General features: G+C 38.2%; 1 protein-coding gene and 1 long non-coding RNA gene across 2 annotated transcripts; both read right to left on the bottom strand.

The window, feature by feature from the left end:
* Positions 1-2,016: 2,016 nt before the first annotated feature.
* LOC121524494 lies at positions 2,017-7,931 on the bottom strand. Its single transcript, XR_005993123.1, has 3 exons — positions 7,660-7,931; positions 7,165-7,218; positions 2,017-2,239 (listed from the first exon to the last, which is right to left on the bottom strand). It is a non-coding gene; the product is annotated as an uncharacterized LOC121524494 (long non-coding RNA).
* Positions 7,932-9,986: 2,055 nt separating this feature from the next.
* On the bottom strand, positions 9,987-24,776 carry pld3 (phospholipase D family, member 3). The gene is made up of 12 exons (XM_041812611.1): positions 24,597-24,776; positions 20,938-21,028; positions 19,204-19,254; positions 17,621-17,778; positions 17,346-17,526; positions 17,095-17,212; positions 15,786-15,913; positions 14,943-15,140; positions 14,445-14,584; positions 13,562-13,727; positions 13,359-13,458; positions 9,987-11,868 (listed from the first exon to the last, which is right to left on the bottom strand). The coding sequence occupies exons 2-12, from the start codon at positions 20,962-20,964 to the stop codon at positions 11,681-11,683; spliced, it is 1,455 nt and encodes a 484-aa protein (XP_041668545.1). The 5' UTR covers positions 20,965-21,028; positions 24,597-24,776; the 3' UTR covers positions 9,987-11,680.
* Between the last annotated feature and the right edge of the window lie 637 nt (positions 24,777-25,413).

Raw genomic sequence — 25,413 nt, 5'->3', positions numbered from 1 at the left:
AAGTGGTATTTTGACACAAATTTCAGGTTAAAAAAATATTGCAACTTCTGGGATTTGAAAATTGCAGCAGGCCATATTGCGATTCAGTCTAATTTGCGATTAATTGCCCAGCCCTAGTCAGGACTGTCAGGTGAGGATTTGATTGTCCTCCATGTTTGTTTGTCTTCTGAAGTCACGTATGATCACATGAGTTTCTGCGAGATCTCTTACATTTGAGCCTTGACTGTGAAATTCTGCAGACTGCAGCTGTGTGGTCTGGCTGAGTTGTCTCATGTGTGTATTCAGAAAATTATAAGAGGAAAAATTATTTGAAACTGTCATTCTGTCTATGGTCTCCCATGTAAAATTGGTTATGATCTGAAAATCTTCAAGTGTGCTCCCAGCCTTTGGTTTGCCTCAGGCAGAAAGTGTGAAAACCACTGATGGAGCACTTTCAGCATTTCTCTGAGAATTTCTGAGACTTTGCAAACCTGTCAAAAAGTTAAATCATTAAAACTTCTTCATGTCTTAGTTTTCATAAATTTGTTCATGCTGTGGATTCCTTGCTTCTCTCTTTCCCGCAGAAGCACCACATTTAAGCCTATTTTTGTGCTTCTCTGCATATTTAAGATTGAGCGTTACCTTGATTTGAAAAATGGCTGACCTCCAATTTCAGCAAATTTTGTGTTTTTATCTCACAGAGACTCAGAGGGAGAGGTGTGAAGTTTAATCAGGTCCTCGGGTGATAAATGTTGTTTTCTGCTCTCATTAGTGCAGTGTTTGTCAGCCACATGCAGCTCTTAATCCCAACAAAGTGCAGTGAGGATGAGAGCTGAGTCATCAAGGATGGAGCGAGCGTACACGCGAGCACAGACAGTCGGGCCTTGAGTATCCGGAGGCTTTAACATAAAGTGACTCAAAAGGATCACAGCAGGTTTCTTCTCCCACTCACAGCTCAGACTTTCAGATTAAAAACGTCGGAAGCATCACTCCTCCACTTTCCCACCGTTCAGACGGATGAATAATGGCTCATTTGTTTTGATCCGTGAGTCGTCGGTTTCTGAGGGTACTACAAGACACGGCTACACGTGGAGCAAAAACACAGAAAGTATTTATGAATGACAACTAATGTTTACTGGACAGCCAAGAATTAAACAGGAAATTAAAAATGACATGAAAATAAACAGGAACATGGCCTTAATGAATTAAAATACTCCTCTTTAACCAATTAAGGATGCTGACTAAGATTGAAATGTAAAATGATGGACTGTTGGACATTCAAAACCCATGATAGTTCTTTATCAAGAGCATAATTTCAAAATTTCAGCTCATTCTGACTCTGAGTCTGAGTCTGGGTAAAGTTGGGGAGCAAAGCTGTCTGCACACACATCTCACCCTGAAATTTTCTGTAAATTAACAGGAGTTTTGTGCATGTATAAAAACACTAGTAGTGCTGGTATTAGCACTGAACTAGCTGAAATTCAGCCTGTAGATTTTTCATTTCTTCCTCCTTTCTCTTCTACTAATCCCTTAATCTATCAACCCTTCTATTGTTCAGCCTTGTTTTTGCTTCTTTCTTTCTTTGTATTTCTCTGTGAAGTAAAACAAGAGCAGAAGAATCCCTGAAGCTTGACATGAAAAAAAAAAACAGAACACTCCAGTAAATTTAACTCTTTCCTCCAGTGAGAAGATTATCTCCAGTCAGTGAGATCACCAAAATCCCATTTAGGATTTGTGACAGATTTTCTGAAGAGGCGTTTTTAGAGAGCCATAGTGGGAAACAACTTTCAGCAATCCTCTTTGGTGTTTCAGAAGAGGAGTTAAAAACCCTGAATGAGTCATAGTGGAGAAACATGATGGCGTCAGCCTTTCAGAGCCATAAACAGACGATTTCATAAAGTCACTTAAAAAAAACACGAGAACTAAATGAGACAACTTGTATAAATGCTCATATAAAGGAGACAAACCTTAGAAAGTTGAATAATTTTTTTTAAAAATCAGTAAGATCAACTCAGGAATGATAACACAGACAAGACATTTTATATTTGATTATTTGGTCTTTATTATCTCTCTTTATTACATATGATTTTTTGTGTGCATAGTTAAATATATTTTGTGCACTTAAGTATAAAAAACATGATTTAGAGATTTCACAATGTAAGCTTGAATAAATCTTCTCTTGGTCAAACTGTCAATCTTTCCTGAAGTTCAGTGATGGTTCATGTCTTCAGCTGGCTGTTTTGGTTTGAGACAGTCAGTCCTGGTGGAGAAACAGAGGGAGAATCCTCCAATCAGAATCAGTTTTACTGGCACATACAAGGATAGTGATTCTGGTTTTAAACATAAAAACAAATTAAGAGACAGTACAGTCAGACCAAGGACAAAAAGAAAAAAAAAAAAAAGAAAAACAAATGGAAAGGAAATTAAAACTACTAAAGGCTGATGGAAACTAAACGGCCAGTCAATAAAATGCCTCAAACCTGATCAATACAGGATTATATTTCAGTAGTTAATTGGGATTGTTCTCCCCTTTTTGCAATTTGAAATTTAACAAATTTGTTTCACTGTGGATTTTTTTACTGTTAAACTAAGGGTTTGTTTGAGTGCAGACCTGCTTTTATTTTGAAAGAAAATTCGTAACTTTGGGTAGATTTAAGATTGTAACTCAAACTCAACCACAGAAAAAGGAACTTGTTCTGGATTATAAAGGAAATAAGGAAACAGTAGTGTGCAGTAGTTTAATTATAAAATCTATCTGAATTGCCAGAAATAATAATTTAAACCAAATCAAACTGATAGTAAACACCTTTGACTATCAGCTTTAAAACAACTCCCTACACATGTCCTAGTTGAGAGCAGCAGATTCAATCCTTTTAGCTAACATTACACCTGTTCTGATGCATTTATGGCCACTGAACCAGCCCTGTGTTTTCTCATAACTTGGTTTCTTGATTGGTGATTCTTTGACTTTTAAACTTCATATTGAACAACCTGTAAAGAAGCTGAAGTCCTGGCTGGTTTTTCATTTCAGGGATAAGTTATTTTTCTTTTGATGCAAAGAAAAGTCTTGTTTCTGCCACTTTTATGCCTCTGGTTGATTATGGTGATGTTTCATGCATCTTCTCAATGCCTTAAATCTTTGGATGCTGTGTACCACGGGGTGCTGAGGTTCTTAACAGTCTTAAGTCCTTAACTCATCATTGTACTCTGTATGACTGAGTCTGGTGGTCCTCAATATCAAAGTGTAGGCTAAATCATTGCTATATCCCTAATTGTAAGGCTATACTAAATCTGCTTCCATTATACTTGTGTGATTTTGTACATTTGAAAAGAGCTGGAGGCTACAGTCTTTGCTCTGTGACTCAGTCACTAGACTTTCTTTAGCTAGCTGTGCCCAATGTCTGTCTTGAAATGGTACTCTGGTACGCGGATCCTGCAGCCTGGAATCTGCTTTAGACTTTGTGCCTGGAGGAGCTGATCTCTTTAACTCTATTTAAAAGTAGATTTTAGGTATTTGAGGATGAACCTGCAGGTTGTGTTGTTTTGACTACTGACTTTGAGCTCTGTGGCTCAGGATTGGTTAATCTGTGTTTGTGACTGCTATGTTCCATGTCTGTAACTCTGTTGTTTTTGCTGCTGCCAGTGTCAGCCAGGACACTCATACATTAGTGAATATCAGTGAAGTTTTCCTGGTTTAAATACATTTAAATGTGGGATGAGCTGCCCCTGTTTTGTGCAGAACCTGTGAATGACTTTAAGTCAGTTAAAACTCACCACTTCAGACTGGCTTTTGGTTAATGATCATTCCTTTGATTTACTACGAACTATTTAAATTGTTCCCCAGCTCCTCCTTCCCAGAACAGCCAAGTATGAATCACAGCAATAAGTGCTCTAAAGAAAAGCTAATTATAATCCCAAATCATGTGTGTTTCTTAACAAAGTGGTTCTGACTGAACTTAAGTCATTGTATAGTTGCAGTTATTATGTATGGTTGTACAAATTACCATGGCACGCCAAGACTTGGCTCACGTCACCATTTGAGAACCACCAGTGTAAAGCATTGTAGGAATGTTGTCTGTGAAAAGTGCTGTATAAAGAAATTTTACTTTTACTGAAATAAATAGATAAAGGAAAAATGGTCCAGTTGGTTAAACGACTACTAGGTGAAGGTTAAGTTCTCATGATGTGTTCAGATTTAACTTCGTTCGATTTAGTTGGATGAAGAATCTAAAAGTATGTTGTTGACTGAATAAGTGGTGTTACTGTGTGGAGCTCTGCAGATCAGACAGGTACAATCAGAACCAGCTGAGTCTAGGACGGAGCTCCAGCGTTTACTGTTCGCACCCTCGTCACCACATCTGTCTACAGAGAAGACAGCATGGTAATTAAAGTGCAATAATAAAAATGTAGGCTGATTGTTTCTGTGCTTGTTTACATTTTAGCTTAGCTTACAGTGTAATCGAACCATTTCATCATGCTTTTTCTTCAGCTTCATGTCTTCAGACCCCCTCTGTTATCAGTCAGAATTCAACATTTCCACGTCTCCTTACAGTAGGATCTGTTTTTCTGTCTGACAACGCTCACCCATGTTACTGCTGATTAGTTGGGTGGGGGTCTGGATGGTTTAAAGGGAGACAGAAATAACCTCCTGGGTTGGGCTGTGCTGCGTTCCTCTGCTTCTGACAACCCCGAATAGTTCACACACCGAGAAGTGACATGTTGGAGATACCATGGATGACTTGTGTGAGTGAGTCCAGGTTTAGATCAAGCCACAGCCTGTTGTCTTGGTTAGTTTTGGAGGTTTCTCATGGCCGGTAATGATGTAGCACTGACTACATTTGATAAGATCAGTGGGTTTGTTTTGATTGTCTCTGGTGGTTTGCAGTCAGCTGAGACTGGGTGTGTTTGATTCTCTCATTTGGACACACCCACAAACCACCACAATGACCAGGGACTCCAGCTGGACCCTGACATCATTTGATTTGTGGTGCTCAGACACTGTTCATTTATGCATAATGTCTGGACATAAAGACCTATATGACTATTAAGATTTTAGCCATGCCTCAAAGGCTTTTAAGATGTTATTTTGGGGCCTTTTATGCCATTATCAGAGAGAAACGACGATGGATAGAATTGGAAACTGGTAGGAGAGAGTAGAGAATAACATGTTGGAAAGGAGCCACGGGCTGGGCTTTTTAAAGGGGATTCTCAAACTTTCATCCCCTGACCCCCAAAATAAAGGTGCCAGAGATGGGGGACCCCCACTGTATCTGAAGGTGGTTGAACAGCCATGCACATTCAAGAACAGTCATGTGCAGACAAGGCCGTCCATAAGGGGGGATAAAGGGGAGGGCTTTCTGGGGCCCAGCCAAACTGGGGGGGTGATGGAGTCAGCAAAATTATGGTCCATTGTAGAGTTAAGCAAACAAACAAACTTATTTTTTATTAATTTGTGCCATAATATAAAGACTTCTTAAAAATGTAAATCCCTTTTCTTAAAAACAGAATTAAAATGACAAAAATTCCTTGAAAAGGTGGTGAAATTGGAGTTTAAAATAAGCAGACAAAGGATTAAGTGGCCAAAAATAGATAAAAGTGGCAATAAAGGTGAAATGTGGCAAAAACTGGCTTAACAAGTGATAAAAAGGGTTAATAGTGGCAATATAATAGCTTATAATTGGCAGAAATTGTCAGAAAAGGTGATGAAATGGGATTAAAAAGTTGGAAAAATTGGGTTGAACAGGCAAAAATGGGTTAACTGAGGCAGAAAAAGTGGCAAAGTGGGTGAACATAGGCAATAATGGACACAAATTTTGCAAAAATTGATGAAAGGTGGTAAACAATATTTGCAAAATTGGGTGAGAAAGGGGGTTAAAATGTGGCACAAATAGATATTATCCACCTTTTCAAAAATGAGGGAAATCTGAGCCAGGATGCTAGCTCCAATGCTACTGATCCAACTGATGTGCATTTTTACCATCAATAAATCACAACTAGGGAGGGCCCGCTCTCTGAGTTTGTCATGGGGCTCAGACAAATATGTGGGCAGGCCTGCATTCAGACTTTGATTTTAGTATAAAATATTACCAAATGACCATGTTTTTATTTTCAACTTCAACTGATTTTATGCATTTATTTTCATCGAAATGGGTAAAATGTACAGTTTGAAATCATTTTAAAAATCTTTTATTTTTCAAGACATCTGGCAACCCCCTCTTAGTGTTCTCAAGGAGACCCTGACCCCCGTGTTGAGAACCATTGGTTTAATGGACAACAGGCTGTACGTTTCCAGGTGTCGATCTCCTACTTTAGGCTACTCTAACCTAACTGTAACACTGACTGCATGAAACCCTTCCAAAGAGAACCTGAAACCTTCTCGTTGAGAGCCTATAAAGCCTTTCTATTTGATCTATCTCATGAAAAGTTTGGATATTTAGGTTGTAATTTCTCATTAAGAAGGTGGTGTTGGATCGTGTCTGGACCATTAGAGAACCACCACACTTGGCTACCAGTGCCCAACTCAAAAGGCTTTTAAATGTTTTTCTTTATGGGCATTTTTTTTCAAACTTATGCTTACGTTTTGCTAAACTTTGCTCTAGTATTTACTGGACTGTGTTTTCAAAGGATAAGTGACAAAGTTGGAGAGTTGAACTGATAGCCAGTTTCAGTTTAAAGCTGCAGCAACACTGACCCCAAGTGTCAGAAATTTGCTACTGCAACATGACACACATTGCATCCCAGAGGAATGACAAACTGAAGTTTGAAAGCAAAAAGCAAAAATTTGCTTCAAAGATGAGAAATTTGTCCAAACAGAATCAAGTTTCCATGCAGTAATGTGAGTAGAATGTGGCTGAGGATTCTTTCTTTTAGGGATTTAGTTTGAAGTCCTTTGGACATTAACCATACCAGAATAAAAGCAAACAAAGTTCAATGTCTTTATCAGATGTGAAATATTTTAAGATGCACAAAGCATTGACAAAAGTATCAATCATTGCACTTTCAGAGTAAAACATAACTGAAGGTAGAGTGTGAAAAAAAGCACTCTTAATATCCTGTTACCGTTCAAAGATGATAACATGGCTGTGCAGACAGAGGGTCAATCATGCGGTTTTACTTTATTGTACAGGTCTACATAAATGATTTCTGAGCACATAAGTCTTTAGGATGTGGGGGAACAGTACGTACCTCAGATAGTCCAGAGAGAGCTGGGATCAGAGGGATTGTGGGGCCATCAGAGGGCTATAGTCAGAGCAGAGACAGCAGACTGAGAGAGGGACACCCAGAAAGACACATGACCGCAAATCAACACATTAAAACCATTTATACTGTCTTTCATGTGAACCAGCAGATCATGGTGTAATACACGGTATATAACGGCCTTTTTAAGGCGACTTAACAACTATGATGTTCTCTTTTATTTGCAGCTAGGCTGAAGGTGGTCCGTCTCCTATAACACCATGCTGATCTACAGCATGTCTAATAATAGCCTATAGGGGGGCACATATAAGGTCAACTGTAACACGCCCAAATGTTCCTGATGGACTTTGTGATCTACAATAAAACTGAGGTATAAAAGAAGCGTGAGAAAAAAAGAAAACTCGTTCAAAAAAGATTCTTGTTAGAAAATAAGTAAAACCTGAGTTTAGGAGTCAAGCTCCACTGTTTCCTCTGTCCACATACCTTCATTCCTCTGAAACAGCCGCCCTGCTCTGGAGCTCAGCCTGGAAACTTTGCAGCCTCACAAACTCACAGCTTTACGCACAGACAGACACGCCGCGTGGCCGCGCAGGACGGAATCAAAGCTCGTTCACGATTCCGAGTGGTATCAAACTTCATATTATCAGGAAAGTCTTCGATTTAAGCGCTGAGAAACAATTCAGCAGAGGTACTGAGAGCTGTGAGCCGCCATGTCCGCCCTGCTGACCGGCGCCGTTAACGCTCCTCCTCCGCGCGCTGCGCGCAGATGGACTGATGGGAAAGAGTGATGCACGAGCGGAATGTCAGTGGGGATGGTGTCAGAGGGGGGTCCCGAACTAAAATAAGAGTGGACTGGTAACATTATTGATGGCAACAACATTCAGCTACGCTTTTAAGTGACAGTCTTATACGAATGCCATAACCTGTGATTGTTTTCAGTTATTTTTAAAAGTTAGTCACGCGGAAGAGATAATAAGTGTAATGAGGGAATACAAAAGAGAAAAAACTATCAAATATACTGTTGGTGATTGTTTATATATAAATAACACGACTGCTTACAAAAACGACACTAGTGTAAAAGATTGTAGTTATAGTAAGTTCCAGTGGTGTGGTAGTGGGTATACTCTTAATTTATATATTCTTTTTTAGATATACTCTTTATTTAGGGGTGGGTATAATCACTCAACCATTACTGTCTTCAGTCCCTAGATCAGTGGTTCCCAACCTGGGGTCTGGGCACCCCTAGAGGGGTGCCAAGGATCTAAGGCGGGAGGCGTGGGACCCTGTCTGCCCTGATGTTGTCAAAATTAGATGAACATGTATGTTTTTTAAAATCATGATCTGAAGCATAACATACAGTGATGTATCAGGGTTAATGTAAAAGATTTATAAATAGAGAATCTGTTCATTTTGAGCAAAAAAGTCACAATTTTAGGGTAAAAAAAGGTTTTTGAGAATATGAAATTTTATATGTACAAAAATCAAACTCAGAATTTCATTTCAAAAAGCCAGAAATTTACAATACATACATGAAATTTCTAAGTTCAAAAAGTCATTTTTTTTTCCATTTACAGCAGTGTAAAGCCAAAAATTTACAAGAAACAAAAGTGAAAACAGTGGTTAGGTATTTGATTTTTTAATCTAAAAAAAATATAGTTTTTTTCAACCTTGTAAAGTTGACAATTGCGAGATTTTTTCTGGAAAATTAACAGATCCTCTGTCTCCTTTTGTCTTTTCTCGAGCAGCCCTGATATACCATCGTAAAAATGGTATGTTTACAATAAGAATTTATGTGCAAACATGCCCCGTCCCAAATTTTTTGGACATCCAAATGAATCATTTTATCATTTTAAACAAAAACAGTATTTTGTGGAACACAACTGAATAAAGGACAAGAATTTGCAAATCACTGTATTTGTTTTTCATTTACATTTTACACTATATCCCAACTTTTTTGGAATCAGGATTTGCATTAGGTCCATGATAGGAATATATATGACTAATGATAGATATAAAGGGACAGAAAAGTGCGGTCAACCTGACTGATCAGCAGGAGACGAGACAACAGTCCCAGCTGAGCCTCCACTCTTGTGAATATGAATACCAGCATGCCTGACAGTAATATCAGAGGAGAAAAGCCCTGAGTGAGAAAAATGAGGGTATCATATTTATAAACCACCAGTAAAGTTTGCCTCCAAAAACATCTTCAGAAACAAACTTTTATCGTTTTTAACTGGGAGCTCTCCTTATTGCCTGAAGCTTGTTTGTTTTAGTAAAAACAGTTAAGCCTGACAGCCTGTTTATCTGTTTAACAGAGAAAACTCTACGGTAAACAAACCTGCTGCACAGGATCTTTAGTTGTTCAGCTTGAGAGTTTGTGTTATTAGCTTAAGGAGATTTTGGAGGTTTAAAAACCCTGAAATAAAGTTGTATTTGTGTTTCTCCTGCAGAATTTGGCATAGACTGGTAAGAGGAAGCAGTCACATTAAAAAAAAATGTAATTTTAAAGACGGGGATAAAAAAATGACTTGTTTTTGGAGTAGTGTGGCTTTGTTCAGCTCATTAACTCAAGGAATCCCACTCAATGTGAAAAATAATTTTATTTATTTATTTTTATTCAACCCTTTTTTTAGAGAACATTTCTCTTTAAGAGTGTCAAGAAAAAGAAAAGCATCATGTAAAGTTTCTGACTGAAACTTTGAAGCCCAGGCTCATACAGTCTGTTCATGTAAGTTTCTTTTATTCATGATGAATAAATAAACAATAATACAACTAGATGTCTCGATCTTGCAGATTTTTGTCATTTTGTTTTAACCATAATATTCGTCTCACATTTACCAAAAAACATCTTGATTATCCCCAAGACTTTTGGAGAAATATTCTGTTAACTGACCGGGCAAAAGCTGATTTTGTAGACATTAAATCTAAGACTAATGCAGCATTTTATAGTAAGAGCATCAGACCAACAGTCAAACGTGGTGGAAGCGTGATGGTCTGCAGTTGCCTTGCAGAAATTGATGGAACCATAGAAAATCCTGAAGGAACTTAGGTTATACAGCAGGACAAAAAAATAAAACACACCAGCAAGTCCACCTCTGAATGACTTAGTAAAACAAATGAAGGTTTTGGAGTGGAGTAGTCGAAGTATGGGCTTGTATCTGATTGAGATGCTGTGGCATGCCCTCAAAAGTTTATGCTTGAAAACCCTCCAATGTGGCTGAATTAAGACAATTCTGTAAAGAAGAGTGGACCAAAATTCTTCCACAATGATGTGAGAGACTATCTGCCAATTATCCAAAACGCTGAAATCATCATTTAAAAACTGTACTTGTGTTTACTCAGGTTTTCTTTGTCCTTTTTGATTATCTGAAACATTAAAGTGTGACAAATATGCAAAAAATGTCAGAAATCAGGAAAGGGAAAAATACTTTTTATAGCACTGTATGTGAGGAAACTCTCATACAGTGAAAAATACTCTGGCTCAGTTTTAATCCAAAGTCATTTATTTAGAATTTTTCTTTAAAAAGAGGAGAGAGATAATGACACATACACCATAACAGCTCTGAAGCTTTCATAACCCCACTCTGCAAGAAAACACGCTTCTTTGGAGGGTCGCCATAACAACCGCCTCCTCGCTAATTGGTAGTTTTCAATCACTCCACACAGTGGAAATTAAATTTGTTCATCCTCATTTAAAGCTGCTGCAAACCTTCAATCCACTGTGTGCACCGCAGACTTTCAAATTAAATCTATTTATGTTCAAAAAATGAATCAGAGCACGATTCAAAAACCTGCATCTTACTTACAGCACAGGCACAGCACACACGTACGAGTTCATTATTCCAGGAAAATAAAGGAAAAAAGCCAATCTCTCCTCCCTGAGATGAGCTTAGAAAATTAAATAAACTCCTATTGAGGCTGAGGTTGTGCAGAGTTCATACTTTTGATTAATGTTTAAAATAGAAAAGATTTAATGAATAGATCACTGAAGGATATGAGACTGTAGAAAGCGGCTAAAACATCAGTGACCAGGCACAGCGTCCTCTGCTGCTACTGACCCTACACGACCAAAAAACCCTGATAAAATAATTCCAGTTAATCATGCATGCTTACGTTTCAAAAGAAACACTGACGGTTAAATGCTGTGACTTGATATTTTACAACCTGGTTTGATGTTCCACAGGAGTAACGTCAGCAAAGAGAGTTAATTCTATTCCGGCTTCCTTGAATCACCTCTGACACTGGATGACCGGCACTCATTTCAGTATCACTTGGCACAATACTCCGAGGTCATAAAGGATTATAAAGCTGTAAAGCAGAGTTACTGAAAGTCCACAATCTTCCCTTCCACCTTAGCCTGCTGAAACTCTGCTTGCCTTAGTAAAGTTTCCCTTTTCACTGACCTGTTGCTTGTTTCTGCTCATTGGTACAGACAACATGTGGATTCAAACAGTAAAATAAATGTGCACTTAGAAGAAGAAGTATCTAGCTAACGCGGTCCAAACTAACACAAGTTTCTGAGGTTTGTGTTCTGGGTGAGAGGAGTGCTGTAGTCAGAGTCCCAGTCTCTCTCAAAGACCGCCTTCAGCTGTGATTGGACGCTCGGCTTCGGGGACCCTGACGCAGTCTGGTTCACAACCAACGCAGATCCAGCTGTACTCACAAAGTAGTCACCTGACCAATTAGACGTACCTGAAGAAAGAGAAAAATGACTTTAATGACTTGTACATAGAACAGAACAGGGAAAACTGCCTGGTTAAATGAGGTGAATGGTTTGCTGAACAGTGATCATACAGTGGTGGATCCAAGAGCCAAGACAAGACGGGCTTGGGAGGTTAGGTAGTGTGAATCATAGAAATCCTGCAAAGGGATGAACTTGAGGCCCAGTGAGCTCTGAAAGTGATCAAGTCTATCCTTGAATCACAGTGGCAATTTCTGTTAAAGACCCTGTAAAGTGAAATCCAAGTTTTTGTCTTAACACTCTAGATATGTTGGAATAAGGCTGCTGTAAATGTGTGAAAACACTGAGATCTATGTGTGACTGAATTTTTCATTTAGACTGTTAAACAGTTTTTCACCTCTTTCCTGGCTGGGTTTAAATTTGGGCAGGGCAAATATGTGGGCTGGTGATGTCACCAACCCACTGTGGGGATTGACCCTGCCCCTCTAACAGGGGGGCAGTACTTTTGGGCGCGGCGGAGTTGTGACGTAAGCAAGCAGCAATAAAAAGCTGGTGCAATTATGGTGGAAGAGATTAGCGTAGATGCTGCTATAGCGCCAGTTTTATCAGAACTTGATGACATTTCTTTGTTAAAAGAAAAGAATGAAGAACAGCATTGAGTTGTTTTCTTTTCAAAAACGCAAGTCGTGTACTGACATGTCTACAGTTGCCATGGTTCACGCTGTGCAGTTCTCTATGGAGTTTAGTCCTCGGTAGCGGCTGTTTCACGTGTTTTGTTGCTCTGATTGGCCCGTAAAGATGTGACAAACCGATCATTCATCCAATCACCCTCTGAGTTTTTTTTTTAAGGCTCTGCCCTTTCCCAAATGCTGTCTATGAGAGGTTTACCTGATGGATGTGTGAAACAAATCAATCTGGCATGCCAGGTTAGTGTTGTAGGCCTTTTCTGTTGAGATTTTATCAATCCTAGTGGGGCCTAGGTTTTCTTCGAGGTCGTTTCCACCAAGCAGTCCAGTTCAGTTTGGTACAGTATGCTTTTACTTGTGTTATCAAAAGTAGGAAACAGTCCTAAATAACAACCGGGACCATCCTACTTTGTTGGCAGTCTTTCATGGGGTATCCCAGAAACACACAGTAAGCCCGCTGCATTTTGTTGATTTGTCAAAAGGATCGTTACCACCTGTGACAGCGGTTAAAACACAACACCGCTCTGTTTACACATTCCATTGAGTTCAGAAGAATTTTTCCTGGACAGTCTTTTATTTGCTAGGTTTAGATTTGGCTCTGCTTGTAAGGCTCATTTGTGTCTGAAACAATTCTTGAATATGTTAGCCTATGCAACTATTGCCATCTAGCTTAGACTGCTGCCTACCAAGTGTCTGTGGAAAGGCAAGCTATGGGGTTTATCATACTGAACCATACTCAACCAAGCTGGAAATGTAGTGATAGGGGGGTCTTGGTTACCACTGTTATAAACCAAGCTGTGCGTGAGCAGCCTTACCTATGTATGCTATCTTGTCGGTCACCATGTACTTGTTATGGTTGACTCGAGCAAATGGAATCTCCTTCTGCTCAGGGGTAGCAGGAACCACAAACAGTCTCTGAATTAGGGGCAAAAGTCAGCAGGTCATTTAATTTACCAAAGAAAATCCAAAGTAGGACATAGACCCTCCTTTCTCAGACAGAATCAGACGCTCTACATACCACCTGGATGTCCAGCTTGCTCTTGGGGTCGTACACTGAAGCAAGAGATTTGAGGAAGGGAAACATGATCGGCTGAGTGCTGGCCCAGCAGCTGATCAGCAGACGCACACTGACCCGCTTTTCATACGCCACTTTCCTCAGCTGAGTGTCAATGTCGGCCCAGTACCTGCAGATGGCGCCAAAAACAAGATATGATTACAATCAGCCCTGTTTCTTACTCTTTTCAGCAGCTCTTTACAAAGATACAGTATGTGGAATTTTAGCACCCAAAAGTCTATATTTATCTAAGAAGTGACTATTCCTATGTTATAGATTTCTATTAACAGAGGTCTTCCATTATTCAAATATTTCCAAAAGTTTTCAAACCCAGAGAAATTCTTAGTTTTTATAATTGTAACAGGATATGTCTTGTTTTGGTGGCTGCCATTGGTTGCAATTTCAATGGTCCAAACTCAGTCCTCAAATGCAGAACCCGCCAGCAATTCCAGGAAGTACAGACCAGCACTACTCCATGCTGCACCTCTTTGGCCTACTTCCCAGTACTACCTTTTGTTTTAAATTGAGGACTTTCTTCATGAAAACAGCTTTTAAAAAAAAGGTTAGGGTCAAAACTAACAATAGCTCCAAACAAGGCTAGACAGACATAATAAAACCATGCTCTTGCTTACTAGCAGAATACAGAAGATAATGCCAGTTGATGGGTGATCTCACATGTTTACCCGTAGGTGCTGTGTTTAAAATCCATCAGATATGAAAATGTTTTCAGTATGCATTGAGGTGCACCCAGATAAAGCATTTAGAGTACTCCTGCTAATGCTTTGTATAAACATGGTGCCTGCTTATTCTTAGTGATCTTACCTGTAGCTGTATTTCACAGGCTTACCTTTTAGGATGAGAAAACTCCATGGTGGGCAGATAGTTCATGACAGCGACGTAGATGAAGCTCTGTGCATCCTCCATCACGCTAAGGATTGACTGGAGGTCTGGAGTCCTGCCAGCAGCGCAGAAAGACGGAGGGGAACTCTGAGGCACAGAAGAGAAATACAGAAGACAATTTATTAAAAACACTAATGTAAGACTGCAGGGTACAGAAAATGCCGGGTTGTTGGGTGTATTTTCTTTTTGTTTCGGGGGCTCTTTGGAATACAGGAAAATGTGGGGCTCAGAAATTTGTATTTTTTTATTTTTATTTTTTTTAAATTAATACTTATCGTAAGCAGCTGAATTTTTTACTTAAAGTGTCAGTAGTACCTGTGAGAGATAAAGGAAGACACTGCATAAAAAGTGCACATGCTCTTTTCAAGGAAGTTAACTATAAAGGGAAGATGGACTTTGTTTATACTGTGGTATTAATGTACAGATTTAGGACTTGTTTTCTCACCGACAGGTAAACAGCAGACGGTGTTTTGTTGAGTGGCAGCTGGAGTGGCGTGTCCTTATTGTAGAGGGTGGAGAAGCTGATGGGCCACGGTGACGGGATGGACTGACTCTCCCCAAGGAACCAGTAGGCTTCAAAGATCTTCTCAAGGTCTGCAGCCAGGCAGCTGCAGTTGTAGACCACTGCACCCAGCTCCTTCACCTGCACACCACCAACAGATTATCCACATTTTCAAATGTGGATTTCTCCAGTTTCTTGGTTTTAATTTACTAGACACCAAAATTGTGCTAGGAATGTTAAGCTCTTAATATTTCTTGATCAACATGCCAGCCAATTATTCTTTGACTTTTTGTCAGGGTCTGAATTTTTAGCCTCTTTAAGATATTATTTTTTAAACAAAAAAACATTCAAACCAGGCTGGCATGTGACTGTAAATTAATCCAATACAAGAACTTCCTCTTGAAAGCAGAAGGAAATTCTGCTTGGGAAGTGAACCAGGGACCTTCTTAATGTGAGGCAACAGCGCTAACCCCTGTGCTGCCATGCAGCGTTTGACAATCTAAATTCTAAATAAAAAAAACAAACAATACGTAATTTCATATTCACTTCTTCCAGTAATATTAATAATAATAATATCTTGAATTTATATAGTGCCTTTCAAGAAACCCAAGGACGCTTTACAGGAACACATACAACAACTGAAAACCCGCTGGTTCTTTCTACAAAGAAAATTAAATCTTCACTTTTCACTTGTGCCATTAAATAATATAGTACAGCGTAAAAACTTTAAACCAGATTGAATTTCCTTCGAACAATAACCAATCCATCTCTAATGTATGAATGTACCTGCGTGAGAGACCTCCAGTCCATGTTGGCACTGCCGATGTAAATGTGTTTCTTGTCCACGACCCAGAACTTTGTGTGGAGGACGCCTGAGGTGAGTTTCCTCATGTTTACAGTCCTTATATGAGCTCCTAAAAAACGACATACATCAAATATTAATTAGTGCTCGAACAAGTGAATATGATTATTCTGTATTTGTAGATCAAATGTTAAATTCATGCAGCAGCAGTGAATAATCTCCTATTTGTTTACAATCATGCATTTTAATAGCATGTTGCAGCACCTAAAGCTAGATTATAAAAGTCCCAGCTTCCATTTCTTCATGTAACTGCTCATTTGTAGCTTTTTATCCTCACAGCTCACTTTCATCCTTGCCGCCAAGCTCTCTCCGTGAATCTGTTTTTGGACTCAGTTCTTGGCCTAAAGGGTTTATTGGTTAAATCTAAACACTTCTCAGTCCCTACACCTGAGAACCCTGGACGCAGTTAAAGAAACAATGGGAAGAAGATTTAGATTCTCTGGCAACAAATGCAGTCAACAACAGAAAGGAGCCAGTCATCTTCAGCTTATCAAAAACATACATTAAAATATAAAACTGAAGACTGTTCATAGATTACACTGATTTAAAGCAAGGCTGGCCAACCTTACATCAAGTATTGACTCTAACTAATGTGGAGAAACGCTATTGGGAGATTTTTTTGGTTATCTACAGTGCTTAACAAATTTATTAAACCACCTGTCATATTTGTCTCAAAGACCATCCAGCATCATGGAGTGCTTTAACTTGGACTCTTTCATTTTCAGTCAGCTCTCCACGTTTTACCATTTTGAACAGGAATGAGGGATTTCAAACTGAATTCACCCAAATTTGAGCCGGCTCACTGGGCTTCTCTGAGAAGTCAGAAATTAATCAAGCATAACATTCAACCACTAAAACTAACTTTTCTGTTCAGGAATGCTAGTAAATAACCATAATTTGACATATTAATCAGGAAATAGTAATGTGCTTTACTATTTTTTCATTTTTTTTGTAAATCAGTAAATTGTAAAATTCATGGATAACAATAATAATTATCTTATAGCATTAAAAATATAATTTTGGTTAAAGAGCTTCTACATATTGGTGTATTAACCATTGCAGAAACATAAAAAATGATTTTGGTAATTACCAATGCTGTGGCATAATCCTTACTTTGGTGGAGTTAGGGTGGTCTAATAAATTTGTTAAGCACTGTATATTCAGATTTTATCCATAGAAGCCTTTGCGATAACAGCACGATTTGGAACAGTACAAGGTAAAGGGCAGAATCACCTGAATCATTGAGCAGTCTGAGGTCGTCCTGGGGTTGACTCTCCTGCGGTGTGTTGACGGCGATCCGAACAGTAATCTTCCCTGAAAGCTCAGATAATTTCTTCAGAACTGTCTCACCCTGAACACACAGCAAAAAATTACTGTTTGATTGAGAAGAACCTTTTTGTGTAAGAACTTAAGAGAATGACAAAAGTCTGTTGACTTATTCCTCAGTCCTTTGGAATCATATGTTAAAGAGTAAAACTCCTGACCTGATAGGCTGATGGCTCATGAGTGCCGATGTCTTTGTTGGTGAGCGTCCAGTAGAAGGAGGCGATGTCCACACTGCTGCGAGCCTCAGCCATCAGGTTGACCCAGGCCTGGAAGATGGAGGGGTGAGTGACGCTGGAGTTAAACTCCACACCTTCAGGGATGCTCTCCACCAGAACGATGCTGACAGGAGGAGCAAGAGGAAACGACTCTGTGATTAGAGAAGTATAAATACAAAAGCTGAAATGAAAAGAAAGATTTGTGGTTGCTTTCTCACTTGCAGGGGTCGGTGCAGGTCTCTCTCTGGGTCAGCTGAAGGCTGCTGCTCGGGGCAGGATGTGACGAGGAAACCCGTGGTGTGAGGAGGTTGTAGATGGCCATGGCGGCCAGCAGCACAGTGGACACCGTGGCCAGAGCGATCACACACCTGGAATACTGGATTGATGGAAAAACACGTAAATGTTTAGACTTTTAATCTACAGAAACCCTATTTTTTTAAGATATTAGGATGTGTTATTATAATCATTAACTGCTGTTAATGATTGTGATAGTGAGAATAATAATATTTATGATTATTGTTGTTATTACTGTTACTGGTATTATTGTTACATTATAATGACTATAATATTTCTATTCATAACCACCATAATTTATGTCAGTCGTAGCTCCTGATACTATCACTATCCTGTCTATTTCTATCATTTATTTATTTATTTGTACGTTTGTTTGTCAAAGGTGTTTATAATGATAACAGTAATAAATGAGTCTACTAAATGACATTGTAACATTGTAAATGCTGGTCATAATAGTAATATATATTTGATAAATTACTTTGTTACAATTCATAATAATGTTGATAATTATAAGTATAATAATTATTGAACCGTATTAAACAATTATTGCTTAATAACTTAATAACAATTAATATTATTCAAAATACATTGCAACTTACAGCCACACCACTGTAATTTCTCAGTACACCCCCCCATTTAATTTATTTTACATATTTAATACTTTTCTTTTTAATTTTCTAATAACTATTCTTAATTTTGATTATTAAATTATCTAATTATTTCTTTTACTTTCCTTCTCTTTTGACCATTTTTTTAAATAGAAACAAAAGAAAAAGGCATTGCGACAGAAAAAAATAATAAAAAATATAATAGATATTTAAAAAATAAAGGAATTTGAGGGAAAAAAACAATAATCAAAGGGGGAAATATTAAAATAAGTAAACCAAAAACATTGGAAGGAAGAATACTTTTGAGCCCATGCACTGACCTGAGTGCAAGGGCCCTTGTGAAAATGCCAGGCATTATTAGTGCTGTTATTTTGATTTTTTTTTCCATTTATTTTTATTTCATTTTATCTGTACTCAGTTTTTATATATTATTTATTACTTTTCATTTTTCCTTTGTTTTTATTTTTATTATTATTATTTTCTTTTTTTGCTCCTATCTCTTAAACTGTTCTTCTCTCCTCATACAAACACATGTAATTTAAACATATACAACTCACATTATTGCAGTGTCTCCTTTACTTTTTTTAAATCCTGCCTTAAAGTGACGTCTCAACTCATCTCCCCTTGGTTATCTTTAACCCCATATGTTTGTACCGCACAAGTGCAACCCCACCCCCACTCCCCCACACTCCCCCACAGCCCCACATCACTGTACACTTAAACCTAAAACACTGCAGTCTCTCGTTAGTTCCAGCTTGTCTCTCTCGTCTCGTTTCCACTGTCTTTACTGTTTGCACAATTAAGTTTTGTTGTATTTTTCAGCACAGTGTTTCTCGTGTGATGTCTCTCACTTGTCATGAAATGTTTTCCATGACGTGATGTTTTTGGGTGTGACGTACCAACTCTGCTTTCCTGTCGGATTCTCGTCTCCTCCTCTCCACGTCCATCAGCTACAAACATCAAAACAAACATTAAAAGAATGAAGTAAAGAAGATTTAAAGGATTTTATTCCAACATGTGACTTGTCTGCTCGTCATAGATCACCATCTATGCAATTAAAGATCTTTAGAGCTTGAACAGGAAACCATTATCCAAATGAAGCTACCATTAGAGTTTATATCAGGTCCATGCATGTACAGATGCCAGCTTGGTTTTAATAAAAGTGAAACTATGACAAGAAAGTCCTGGTCTATAAGTCTATAATTACCTCCGCCAAAGAGGTTATGTGATCGGCAGGGTTTGTTTGTTTGTTTGTTAGCAACATAACTCAAAAAGTTATGGATGGATTTTCATGAAATTTTCAGGAAATGTCACAAATGGCATAAGGAAGAACTGATTAGATTTTAGATTTTTGCAGTCGGAGTTCCACTACAGATACGTCACTGCTGCCATCAATGTGTGATAAATAAAATTTAATATTCACTCACTGAGCTATTTCAGGCTGCTCCTCTTACTGTACATGACCATGAGTTTATAGAAATGCTGTAACCAGCAGTACCTTCTATCTAAACAAAAGTGTTATTACCATAAAAGTATAAAATGAGGATGTGAGAGAGCTTACACAGTGAAACAGAAGAACTTTGAGGTTAGCGATACAATACAGGGAAACTTCATGATTCTGATTATCACTTATCAAAAGGTTTTAAGTAAAAATGTAGCATCTGTGCACAAGGGTTGTAATTTTCCACATTAAGTCCTCTAGGTTTTCATTTGTAGTAAATCTGAAGTCTAAGCTGGATTGATTGTTTGCATATCAACAGGATTTGGTGTTTATTTTGGCAAACTTTGCTCCCCTTAATTGAGAAAAAACTGACATTAGAATTACTTTGTTTTTTTGGCCTTTACCACTGAAAGGATCATGAGTAAAGCTGCTGTATTTTACATACAGTCTACCATGGACTCAGCCAGATGAGCAGCACTTCTCTGATGAGAAACGATAGTCTTTACTAAAGTTGCATCAGCAGACTGGCTTACAGGAACTGGCCAAATAATGGCCTGCTCAGCCACGACCAGTGACTGGCCAGTCCTCTCCTATAATGCTGATTTTTTTTCCTGATTCCAAACGCACGCACACAAGATGTTTTATTCCACATGCAAAACAGCTCAGGAGTGCACAGACGCAGCCTACAGACAGAACCTGTGCTACAGCTCAAGACACACAAGCTAGGTTTCTCCAGCAGGAGATTTTTTTTTTTTTTACATTTCAGGATAAAAATGGTGGTTTCTGTTTTCATCTAAATGGTAAAGGGAGGTTTTACTATGCCACTTTGCTTAAACATTATTTTTATTTTACTCAAAAAACATAAATAAAAAATAGAAAGACAACCCCAACATAAATTATGGAATAAAAATAAACTAGAAAACTTGAAATAAAAGTGGTGACAAAATGTTCAGTGTGAAGTAGTCATGCAACTTGGTGCTATTTGAATGCCAAAATAAAAAGTTAATTACCATTTAGTGTTTTATTATGGACATACGATTGAGCATCTTTTAAAGAGAAGGTGCAAAAATACATTTTTTTATGTTAAAGATTAAGAGCCATTCAATGTTTGACAGAAGTTATTCACACTCTCAGTGGGAAATAATTCAGTCTGATCTGAATAACTTAGAAGAAGTACCCATATATTCCCTACCTGGTTGTAAGCGATGTCCGTCTTCATTTTTAGAGAGAGATGTCAATGATTCAATGGTTGTGTCTGCTGGATCAGATGATGCTCTGCAGCTCTGAGACCAAAGAGAGGAAGAAAAACATGAAATTTACCCCACACTTCCATGGAGCTGAGCTGAAAGCTTGATGACTCAGCCAAATACGGCGCTGCACAAAACTTAAAATATTAGCCAGAGGTGAAACTACCAAGGAAATCTTTCAGCATCATAACAAAAGTTAACAGTCCAGAAATTTGATCAAAATGTAATAAACATTTATGTGAATTTATTTTTTGTATTATGGGAGAAAAAGGGGAAACGAGTTTCTTTTCCACATTTAGTTTTTATTTGTCTCAACACAGAATCAGTGCTGTGAGACTACAGAGCATTTTCAAACAGCATTGTCTCTCCTCTACACATTAACCTTTACAGACTCAACAAAGAGAAAATTCTGGATGTTTTTAACACCACACACAGTCTAGCACAAAGACGCACATGGCTCCAGCTACCTACAGGTCTGCAGGGCTTTTAGGGACAAAAATAAACCCACATAAAAACTGTCTGCTGGGTTGAGAGGTCTTGTGATTTAGAAGTTTGATTGCTCAAAGAGAGAGGAAGTATGGACTCTTAAATGCTGACAGCATCAGTCTGACTCAGTAAAGCTCATCAGAGCTCAGTCACAAGAGACGGAGTCTCCCCACAGAAACATGTGACTCATTACTGCTGTGTGAAAACTTTATTTAAACTGGACGGTAGAGTATAAGGAGTTTGGTTTCACGCAGAGAGAAGACAAACACGTTCAAGACACCTTGCTCTTCTTCAACATTTACATTGTAGTTTTAGAATTTTTTTTACCTTGATTATTCATCTCTTATCTTTCTTACCTTGAATATTCATTATTATTCATTTTGCTCTGAGGGGTCCAAACTATGGCCAGCTGCGACCCACAACCCATATTTAGTTGATCCATTTCTAATTCTAATGATAAAATAGAATACAGCCCAGATTAGATCATGAAGCTTGTGCTTGATTATACTATACCTCTTAGTTTAAACTGCTGATTCCATAAACAAACACAAAAAGACTTTTTACTGTGACTAAATTAAGATGGCATCATAAAGTAAAGTAGAGTGCTTTCTAGTCATCATAAATCCTCACTGAGACAAACCTTCTTTTCTGTTCAGAGGATCAAAATGTGAACAGCTTTACAGGCAGAGCTCGTGCTGGATTCAGACTGGAGTCAAGCAGTTTCTAAAAAGAGACTGTTTTTTTTATTTTGTCCTTCTATTATTGGGCTTATATTTTTTTTTTATGTATTGTTGAGTTTGTATTTTAAAAGGCCCAGGTGGGGACGGGCCTTGCAAATGAACTCTGGCTATGAATGCTGCATGTAACGATGGTTAACTTGCTTCATACTTGTCCCTGCAGTCAGTATGTTTTTCTTTAAGGATAATAATAAATGTGGGTCATTGCTAAAAAGGTATAACTGCCCCTAACTGCAGGCCTGCCCATGGATTTGTCTTGGCCCCTGACAAACCCAGAGAATGAGCCCTCCCCAGCTGTGTCTTATTGATGGTATTATTGCTTGCATGTTTGACCAGTGGCATTGGTACTAATGTTCCCTTACTTCACTGTGAAGCTGAAAAGTGTGTCAAACTCTTCTTGGTTTCTGATAATTTATTTGTGCCACTTATAGCCTAACTCATTTTAACGACATTTTCAAACCATTTTTGCCACTGTAATTTGGCACTTTTCATCCATTTTTGCCCATTTGCCAGTTTAGGCCAATGTATACCATGTTTAACCAATTTTCATCACTGTTTCCACTGTAGACTAAATCTTTTCCTGGCCACTTAAAACCTATTTTTTCCTATTTTTAAATTCATCTTCACCACCCTTTCTGCCAATGCCAGCCTTTTTTGATCTGTTTTAGCCACTCTTGGCATAGTGTTGCCTCCTTTAGCCCATTTTTGCCACCATTAACCACTTTTCATTACTTTTGAAGACCATTTCTGTCTATTCTTACCACATTTCACGTTTTTTTATGCCCACAAATTTTGAATAACAAAAACATACATTAGTAAAGCAGGAATTTTTATTTTTTAAAAAATAGGTTATGCATTATGTGCATAAAATCTCCACTGCAAAAAAAAACAAAAAACAAAAAAAAAATGGTATTTTCACACTTTTCAAGTTAAAAATTTGCGATTTGTAAATTGCAGCAGGCCATATTGTGATTTAATCTAATTTGTGATTAATTGCCCTGCCCTACTTCACACCCATGTTTACCACTTTTAACCAATTTTTGCTTATTTTTTAAAATCCAATCTACTGCTTTTTCTGCCATTTTTTTCCCCATTTTTGCCTCATGTAACCCATTTTTGCCACTTTTTCATCCCATTTTATCTATTTTTCCGCTATTCTGTCAATTCTAACCGTATTACACTGTTTATTACACACACTGTTGCCACTTTAAAACCAATTTTTTCCTATTTTTAAATTCAAATTTTCACCCTTTCTGCCCATTTTTGCCACTATGCACCCATGTTTGCCTCTTTTAACCTGCTTTTGCCCATTTTAAAATCCAATTTCACCATTCTTTTGGACAGTTTTTGCCACTTTTAATCCATATCTGCTACTATTAAAATCCCATTTCATCTCCTCTGCCCATTTTTGCCTTTTATAACCCAGTTCTATTCTGTTTCAAGCAAATTGGGTCACATTTTTGAAGGCTATACTACAGCATAAAGAAATGCTGCTTTGATAAGGGTGGTTATTAATCAGTAAAAAACAAACAAACAAACAAACAAACAAATGTGGTTGTCACAGCTTAACTTTACAACAGACAAGATTTTTCTGACCTCTATGGGCCCCATAAAGCTCTGCCCTTTACCCCCCTTATATGCGGCCCTGCCTTACTGTATAGGTTACAAAAGAAGATAGAAGAAAGATCAGCGTTTATGGCAGCCTCTGTTTGATACTGAAAGCCAAACAAAGCTCTATTACACTGAACTCAAACCTGGAATGAGGAACTTTTCAGTTTAAGTATTTTGCATGCCATGTTACTGAACTGACAACGAAGTCAAGACTCCATTAATGCGATATAACTGTATCATACTTTTAAAAGCAGGTGAGCCAATGTAAAGCATTTTAAGCACACAAAATCAAGTTTATCTCTTCTGAAGTCTATCAGATCTTATTGAGTGACTGGAGCAGAATGAGCCACTGTTAGCTAAGGACAGAGAGGGTTTGTTTATCCATGTGGAGGAGCTACAAATCTTATTAGAGACAAACCTTCGAAGAGGAACAAGTGACTCAGGAGTTTTGGCCCAAGTTTTTGAAGAAAGGGTGAGTCAGAGATCAGCCAAGTGTTAGAAAAAGCGAAATTTGTGAGCCCGAGTAGAAAACACCCTAAAGTTGGCTAGCAAGAACAAAGCAAAACATCAGCTTAATTTAAGATTCTTCGCACTTTAAGATTCTTCAGACTCATGTCTGACTTTTACAATTCTGTCCCTATTTCAAAGAAGCATATTTTCTATAATCTAACTGTAACCTTACGAGCCACTTTGTGCTTACTGAACAGAGTCGCTGACAGAGCAAAACAACATAAACAACCCACTTTTAGCAGCAAAAACGGGCCGCCCACCTGTTATCAAACGTCCAGGTTCATCAAATTCCACTCTATGGCGGCGTAGCTGTCAAACCTCTGCAATAAAACACATTAAGGTTGTTTCTTCATTGTTAAATAGACAAAACAGCAAAGAAGAAGCCCATTAACGGCTGTTCAAATACCAGCAGTACAGAGACGGGACAGTGAAAGCAGAAGAGGTCATGTGACCAGAGCCGGACAGCCAATTAGCGGCGAGCTGACCACGTGACATAGCGGAGTCTAGTTACAGTAGTGAACTGCCATATTTTGAACACAAGATGGCGCTGTTGATGCGTAGTATACTCTCGCCTTCCCACAAGGAAGATTCACACGAACTTAGTTGACATTTATCGCACTATTTAATCAATGTAATGTAATCCGAACTCGCGTGACATAAAATTGACATAATTAAAGAAGAGTCACACGATATTTCAGTCAGTTTTCACACATTAACGGTTGTTTAAAGAGTGTTCCGGTGGCAGGTTCTACCTGACGTTCCTGTTCACTTCCGGTTAACGTTAACCCGCTTCACCACAAAGTAGAGAAGGTAAGAGGAGCGGAAACACCCAAAGTTTGAAGTTTTTCTACGAAAACTGTACATTTTTTCAAGGTTACTCATTAGTGGGGATAAAGGGGAGAACTTTCTGGCGCCCAGCCAAATTGGGGGCCCATAGAGGTCAGCGAAATCATAGTCCATTGCAAAGTTAATCTGTGAATACCATATTTTACATTTGACCTGAATAATAACCATTAATATCAAAGCAACAATTAATGCATTTTATTTTTATGCTTTTGCACAATATAACAATTTTTA

Source organism: Cheilinus undulatus, linkage group 2 (assembly GCF_018320785.1).
Source record: "Cheilinus undulatus linkage group 2, ASM1832078v1, whole genome shotgun sequence".
In the NCBI taxonomy this organism is placed as follows: domain Eukaryota; kingdom Metazoa; phylum Chordata; class Actinopteri; order Labriformes; family Labridae; genus Cheilinus; species Cheilinus undulatus.
The sequence above is the reverse complement of the archived record's forward strand: the minus strand, read 5'-3'. Positions and strand labels throughout refer to the sequence as shown.